Source organism: Clupea harengus, chromosome 14 (assembly GCF_900700415.2).
Source record: "Clupea harengus chromosome 14, Ch_v2.0.2, whole genome shotgun sequence".
Classification (NCBI taxonomy): domain Eukaryota; kingdom Metazoa; phylum Chordata; class Actinopteri; order Clupeiformes; family Clupeidae; genus Clupea; species Clupea harengus.
Genome location: NC_045165.1, coordinates 6782406 through 6790706, shown reverse-complemented (window position 1 = coordinate 6790706; position 8301 = coordinate 6782406). Strand labels below are relative to the sequence as shown.

The window sequence follows — 8301 nt, the reverse complement described above, 5'->3', positions numbered from 1 at the left end:
TGGAACAATGCAGTTCTGGAATTTTCTTTGAGACATAATCTGTGAACAACTGATCCCCACCTAATGAGTAATTGTAACTAGAAGGCCATCTGTGTTTTTCCAATCCAAAGATTCTTAGAGCCTTACATCCCTATCCATAAACTGAAACACCCACATGTATGAACACACACACTCGTTGAGAAGGTTTTTCCATGTTTATGGGAATCATTATTTACAGTCAGGAGTTAGAGTTACAGCACAAACAACAGACAGTTGTAGAACATATCCTGGTTATAATACAGTAATGTGGTGAACATGGAGCAGTTTTCAACTACAAGTGTAATGTAAGGCCAGGCAGAGAGGCCTGTTTTCTAAAAATAAGACTACATAGTTTCCACAGGTGCAGGCTTGCAAAGACAGCCAAATATTAATTAGAAAGATTTATGCATAAGGGGATGCGGAACTATCAAAGAGCGGGTAGAAGTTTCCAGGAAAGAGCCTTGACATCATAACCGGGAGGGGTGACACTACTGATAAGGACACAGCTGCTCTGCATCTTGAAAGATGTTTTGGCAATTAGTGAGCAGAATATTCTGATTGGCTGAGCTTGGATAAAATGTATAGGTTTGAGAGAATATTCCGATTGGTTCAACTTGGATAAGTTTGGGGTTTTTGATTGGAAAAGCATAGTGACGAAATATACCATTTAAAAGGTTAGTGCACTGTTTTTTTGGCTGAGCTACTCCATGGACCACCACTCCGATTGAATGAAAAGTCTGCAAGATTGACTAAACTTCAGTTCATCGCATTCAGTCTTCTGAGTCTCATTAAACTATCATCTCTAAGGTTTGAAGAGGTTGTTTCGCTACAACACAGTGACACACCTAACAGAATACAGAGCCACTGAACTGACAAACATAGACACAGCTAGCATAGCACATCAGGTATGCTAACCTGCAACAGACACTTAAGTTCAGTCCGTCTAGGCATATTTAGAATAAAAAAGAAAACGACCTATGGGCAGCTTTAATTGACCTTCAAGCACACTGCCATTGACCTTCAGTGTGTGTCCTTGCTCTGTGTTTATCAGATGGAGCACTTCTTTGCCATGACACCAAACGCGGGTGCCGGGGAGATGCCCCGCAAACAGGCCCTGGAGACGGTGAAGAACAACATCGAGTGGTTGCGGCTAAACAAGGAAGAGATCCGGCTATGGCTGGTGAACAACGTGACAGAGTGACGGAATCAAATAACGTGAAGAGAAGAGGAGAGGAGAGAAGTGAGAGGCGGGATGATTTGACACTGACTGGATCTCACTTTAACCCTGGAGGAAGCGAAGCCCATGTCTGAATTATTCTTTTACCTTTTGTTTTATCATGTGAATTATGTATGAAGGCTTTTAGAAACATGCAGAGAAGTCAGAGACTCTGCTCTATTCTTTTGAGGATAGAGGCACTTAAAGAAGATCTCTGTGGCATTGCACTGGGCTCAGTTAGGTATCACTTCCCCTGTACAAATCACAGTGATCTTGACCTATACAAACTGATCCATGAATTGCACTCAGTATGTATTCCATTTAGAAGGGAAACGTTTTTAAAAAAAAAAAAAAAAAGAAGAGCATTGTTTCCTGTCCGATGTGGTATGACACAACCTGAAGGCATAGAGAGGCTCACTAAAAGCAGGTTGATCTTGTTTTAGTCCACAGTTCCCATGACACAGACCTGAAGCTGGAGCAGATGGTTGAAGGAGGTCTGAGAGAGACGTGAAGTGCCTTCATGGAAGGATGAACTGGATTCAATCTAAATAAACTGTATATGCCCTCTGTTTCTATTTAAACAATGTTGTGAAATATGCACTGAAATGATTTGGAAGATGTACAGATGTCATAAAGATTTAATATTTGATTCAACTTGTCAATTGACCTCCTGTCTTTTCTGAAATATTGCTTTCTGTGTTGTCTCTTGCACATCTAGCATAATGCTTATGAAAAATTGAGCCAACATAATCTTCCACCAGAGGCATCCTGAAGCATGTTTTTAAAGCATAATGACATACAGAACATAATTTATTTAGATCCTCGGCATATCTCAAGAACTCTCGAGATACCACACAGTAACACCCATTATAAACTGACATGGAATTTAGACATGACATGACAATTAACTACTGGTAATACCTCACAAGATGGCTGAGCGTGTTCTCGGAAATATTTTTAGCATCATCACAAACCTCATCAGTTATTATTTACTAGAGCTTTTTAATTCCACAATAAACTGGTAGTATGTTAATATTCCTTTTTGGATAATAAGATGCACAAAACAAAACATTTAAACAAAAGACAACAAAAGCTGACATATCATTCATTTGCAAAAGATCTTATGGGTCCACTTCACCCATAGAGGTGGAGGATGTGGATGGTGTTTGGACAAAACAGTGTCCCCACCTCTGTAACGGCCAGCGTTGGACAGAGGACATTATGGGATAGATGTTACCATTCCCTCAGAGATGCTTGTCATTTACTGGTTGAGCGGGAGCTGAGAAATTGTCATGGGAACCTGGTTACTGATGGTGATTCGTTGTCGCGACTGGCATTGAAGCATTCCAGCAATGGCTCGTCTGAATCTGCATAAGAGGCATAAGTATTAGCATAAGTATTAGCGTAAGTATTAGCATAAGTATTAGCATACGGATTAGACAACCACAAACTGTAGCCAACTTTGTTCATTTGACCACTCACAAACACTCAGTATCGAGCCATTTAATCATGCAGTATATACTTAAACTTGTTCTGTTCACTAATATGCTTATTTCTTGGATTTCATGGATTCCCTGGAACAGCGCAACAAGAGAAAACAATAGGGGACAAAAGTCTTACTTCTTATTGGCAATGACGTAAATGCACGGATTGTAAAACGTGGAAGATTTGGCAAAGAGTGGAGCAATGATCGCCATAGGAGCTGGGATTTTCCTGGGATCACTGAACGATGCCCACAGACACACTATCGAGTATGGAGACCAGGCCACCAGGAACATCAAGATCATCACAATGGACATCTGTGCCAACACACACAAAACAAAAACATACACAGGTGCACACACACACACACACACACACACACACACTCACACACACACACACACACACACACACACACACACACACACACACACACACACACACACACAAACACACACCCACACACAAACACACACAAACACACACACACACACACACACACACAAACACACACACACACACACACACACATTGATTCACAGGGCCCAGATGCAGGTAATGGAGCAAAACCACCCTCCAAAATGAATGCACTTATAAGCATTGTATGGGTGCGTTGAGGGCTTGCCTTGGTGACGTCCATCTGGTCAGACCAGTCCATGTTGATGTTGTCCAGGCCGTTGCTGGCCTTGTATCTCTTCATAGTGACAGACACATGGTAGTAGCAGTAGAACATGATGGAGAGAGGAAGGATGAAGTTCGCCACGATCACACACATGGTGTAGGACACGAACGACCTGATGGCAAAGGACAGGTTCCGTAAGCCTTTGCAACAAACATGTACATTACATTTAGTCATTTAGCAGACGCTTTTATCCTAAGCGACGTACAAAGGAGAGAACAATCAAGCTTCGAGCAATAAAGACCCAGTGTAACAATAAATACAATTTTACCTAAGATATAAAAAAGTGCAGGAATGTAACTACTGTGAGTGCGACATTACCCATTACATTACCCATACTCATACATACTCATACATATTATGTCTATCTTAGTCCCTCTCTCTCACACACACACACACACACACACACACACACACACAGACAACAGAACACGTACAAGAAATGTGGCACAAAAAAAAAATGTCCACTCCCACTCCATCCTCATTGGATGCCATACAGTACAGTACATGCTTGTTTGTCTGCCTTGGTAATTGGTAGGCTGGGGTAAGTATGCCTGTGTGTGTGTGTGTGTGTGTGTGTGTGTGTGTGTGTGTGTGTGTGTGTGTGTGTGTGTGTGTGTGTGTGTGTGTGTGTGTGTGTGTGTGTGTGTGTGTGTGTGAGGTTAGGATGTTTATGTTTTATTTTCTTCTTTGTTTCCTCTTGGTTGGTATGTTACTGCTGTCCTGTTGATCTTGACTCTCTCTCTCACACACACACACAGACAGACACACACTCACACACACAGACACAGACAGACACACACACACACACACACACACACACACTCTCTCACACACACAAGCACACATACAGACACACACAGACACTTACGCGTCGTTCTTTCTCCAGTTGATAGTGCATGTGGCTCCGGTGGGATCAGGAGCGTATCCGGCCCAGCCCACTACTGGCATAGAGGACCAGAACACAGCATTCAGCCATGCTGCCACGATCATCTTTGTGTACGAGCGATTGGTCAACTTTTGACCTGAGAAAACACACCCAGAGATACACACACACATACACACACACACACATAGTCAAACATGAGTCATTGTCAGTGGTCTGAACTATCATTCAAGGCAATGCTTACAGTTGAAAAAGTTATTTTAGATTATTTGTCAAAACAAGGCCAACAAAATCCCTAAATGGTGGTCACAGTCAGGTCATACATGCATTCCTATCTTCTTTCTTTATAGACTATGTTCCAAATCCAAAACAATGAATAGGCTACTAAAGTCATAGTTACTTCTAGCTATTTACCTACTTATCAGTACTTGACCTTGACTTGACCTGCTAGCAACATTGTCTCCTGAATTTAAAGTATCACCATTCCATAAACTGCAACTTGAAATTATTGAAACACATTTAAATGGAAAAACAAAACGAGAAAATACCTATATCAGGCCTGCAAATAGTGAGGTAACGGTCAATGGCAACTACTGTTAGGAGCCCTATGCTGGCCATCCCAAAGAAGATGTTGAGAGCTGCATAGATCTATAATGAGAGATTGAATGTTTACATTATTTACATTACAACATTACAGAAACACACACTCAAACACACACACACACACACTCTCACACGCACACACACGCACACACACACACACACACACACACACACACACACACACACACACACACGCAAACAAACACACACACACACACGCACACACACATACACACACACACACACACACACACACACGCAAACAAACACACACACACACACGCACACACACATACACACACACACACGTGCACACACAAATGTTCCAGTTGCTGGTTAGAATTAAACATGATTGCCCTCTGGTGGCAATTGTCCACCATTAACATTGTCAGTGGCAATAGAAATAGAAATAGAAATAGAAAAGCCTTTATTAATATCAATAACAGATGTGCAGAGATCCCCATCCGCACAAACACACCCACACTAACCAAACTTTAAGCTTTCAAACAGATCGTTTGTAGCAGCGCCATCACACAACGCCAGCGGGAGAACAAGCACGAGCCAAACACAACAGAAGAGTGAAGGGAAATTAAACACCCAGTCTGGAACTCAGCCCCTGGTCTTGGAGGCAATCTGAGGTTACAGTTCCTGAGCAGTTTCACAACTTGCTCATTCTTCAAGTCCAGATTAGCATCACATGGTTCCACATGCACACACACAGAGAGTCCAAAAATACACTCTCCCCTTCCTCATAAGGTACTGAGGTTATTATTCCTGTTACCTTTTAAAATTGGATAATTTTTTACTGAAGATTAGTTTTGTGGGGTAGTGAGGTATGAGCACTGTTATTATGTCATGATTTAGCTGCAAAGAGACTGGAAAATATTACATGTCAATAAATATATGTACATTTTCAGGCTCACGCGTATGTCTAACTGTAAACTGAGCAAAGTGTGTGTATATGTGTGTATGTGTGTGTCTGTGTGTGTGTGCGTGAGTGTGTGTGTGTGTGTGGGTGTGGGTGTGTGAGAGAGAGAGAGGGTTTGTGTTTGTAAGTGTGCATATGTGTGTGTGTGAGTGTGTGTGTGTATGTGTGTGTGTGTGTGTGTGTGTGTGTGTGTGTGTGTGTGTGTGTGTGTGTGCACGTGTGTGTGTGTGTGTGTGTGTGTGTGTGTGTGTGTGTGTGTGTGTGAGAGAGAGAGAGAGAGGGGTTTGAGTTTGTAAGTGTATATATGTGTGTGTGTGCATGCGTGCGTGCGTGCGTGCGTGTGTGTGTGTGTGTGAGTACTTAGTCCCTCTGAGCACCTGGCAGCCGTTGTAGCCAAACTTCCAGCTGCCATGGAGGTCTGAAGCAGCAGACATGGGGTAGCCGATGCCTGCCACCCCGATGTCTGTGAGGCACAGGTTAATGATGATGGCATTGGTGGCGGTCCGAAGCTCCTTGAACTTAACAAACATCCATAGAACCACAAGGTTACTGGCCAAGCTGATTACACCTGTGCGGGGAGAGAGCAATAGAGAACAAGAGAGGCATATAGGTAAACTTACACAAACACACACAGACACACTTACACACTCACACACACACACACACACACACACACACACACACACACACACACACTCACACACACTCACTCACACACTCTTTCCCTCACACACACACACACACACACACACACACACACACACACACACACACACACACACACACACACACACACACACACACACACACACACACACACACACTCACACTCACTCACACCCTCTCTCACACACTCACACACACACACACACACACACACACACACACACACACACACACACACAATCACACACACACTCACGCACACAAACTCACACACAGATGTCCCAGCAGACATGCACAGAGAGATAAAACTTTACCACAAAAGACAGGCCCCACCCCATACACATGCGCATACACAACAAAATTGCAGGGCAAACAATAGTTTGCAAATCACTTGAAACATAATCTTTATCGTTTTAAACTTGATCAAAATAATCTTCAAAAAAATCATCCAAATCTCCAAGCAGAACTACATTAGTACTGAGCAGAAACAAAGCAAAACAGCTGAGTGTTGCCATTCATGTGGTTAGAGTGCCCCTGAAAAATAGCACCTGGGTTGTACTTTCACATTACACACACACACACACACACACACACACACACACACACACACACACACACACAAAATACATTACATGCAATGAGGAGGTATGCCGCAACAATGTTGTGCTCCGTCTGCGTGAAAGCACTCTTCCCACCGTAAGGATCAGAATCCGATGCGTTCATCTCTTCCCCCATCTCTATAAATTCCCTTTCAGTAATGCACACTTTCTCTATCTAAACCTCTGTAACTATCACTGATTTGATATCTAACACACACTAAATCAAAGTATTCCCAAGCAGCACACTCTAAAACAATGTTCTCTGCCTCTAATGAGGCTTTCTTCCTCTCTAAGACCTTTTCACTATCACTTTTCTCTTCTCTTCTCTTCTCTTCTCTTCTCTTCTCTTCTCTTCTCTTCTCTCCTCTCCCCTCCACACTCCCTGTCTCACACACTCTCTTCCTCTCTAAAAAAACTCTTTCTCAGTGGAGCAGTCCATTCACTCGCTGGTGGTCATCAGTCCTAGAAGCAAGTGGTTGAGATACTGGGGTAGAGTGCAAAGGAGTGATGGAGAGAAAGAAATCGTGTAGTGGGGAGAGGGATTAAAATATTTGTCTTTCTACTCTTTCAGCTCTAAGAAGGCCTTTTGTTTCAGGATTATTATTCACATGCTGCTGCACACACTTGCACACACACACACACTTGCACGCGCGTACACACACACACACACACACACACACACACACACACACACACACACACACACAGAACTCCTGAGACTATTTCTAGGACACTGTGCAGTAATTGTGGTGTTCTGAAACATACCAGACAATATGTCATGTTTTATATGCATATGTATATGTACTCAGAGTTTGTATCTGAATTTTGATTACTACAAGAGAAGGAATGTGGTTTCCTTCGCATACAGCTCAAAGGCACAAAGGGATTGTCTCACAGGGATCATTCAGTAGGAAGGGGGGAGACAGGGTTTTTAACTAATACAACTAATCCCACAGATCCATACAAAGCTCCAAAGGAAAACATCGCAAAGGCAACAAATGTTATGACATAGCAAATGTCTAAGGACATAAGGCTTTCTCTGACTCATATATAGAGACCATAAGCAAACTGACAATGTTCGACAATGACAATAATTTTGATGTCAGGCTGCTCAAGCTTGTGAGATACACATAATGACGCTTTTTAATGACTCTTTCATTTATTCTCCCTTCTATATTGATCTCCAAGTTTAAACATGCGCAATTTTAACGCCGATTGTGGGTT

At 42.5% G+C, this 8301-nt stretch overlaps 2 protein-coding genes across 2 annotated transcripts in view; one reads left to right on the top strand and one right to left on the bottom strand.

Annotated features, from left to right (window-relative positions):
• Positions 1–1888, top strand: part of LOC105905065 (glutamyl aminopeptidase) — a 16411-nt gene extending 14523 nt beyond the window's left edge. Inside the window, exon 20 of the mRNA XM_031580136.2 lies at positions 1070–1888. Coding sequence (XP_031435996.1) covers positions 1070–1219 — 150 coding nt within the window. The 3' untranslated portion in view covers positions 1220–1888. The remainder of the gene's footprint in view (positions 1–1069) is intronic.
• On the bottom strand, positions 1855–7622 carry rrh (retinal pigment epithelium-derived rhodopsin homolog). Its single transcript, XM_012833001.3, has 7 exons — positions 7111–7622; positions 6190–6380; positions 4830–4929; positions 4267–4420; positions 3342–3510; positions 2855–3033; positions 1855–2601 (listed from the first exon to the last, which is right to left on the bottom strand). Exons 1-7 carry the CDS (start codon positions 7211–7213, stop codon positions 2496–2498), a joined length of 1002 nt encoding a protein of 333 aa, XP_012688455.1. The 5' UTR covers positions 7214–7622; the 3' UTR covers positions 1855–2495.
• Between the last annotated feature and the right edge of the window lie 679 nt (positions 7623–8301).

What these genes read in the sequence shown, in the direction of transcription:
- rrh (XM_012833001.3), bottom strand. Translation starts at nt 7,213, where the DNA reads ATGGGGGAAGAGATGAACGCATCGGATTCTGATCCTTACGGTGGGAAG. An exon ending in TTGGCTACAACGGCTGCCAG is followed by an intron (nt 4,930 to 6,189) that starts GTGCTCAGAGGG and finishes CTCTCATTATAG; the next exon opens with ATCTATGCAGCTCTCAACAT. An exon ending in AACTGGAGAAAGAACGACGC is followed by an intron (nt 3,511 to 4,266) that starts GTAAGTGTCTGT and finishes CTTTGCCATCAG; the next exon opens with GTCGTTCGTGTCCTACACCA.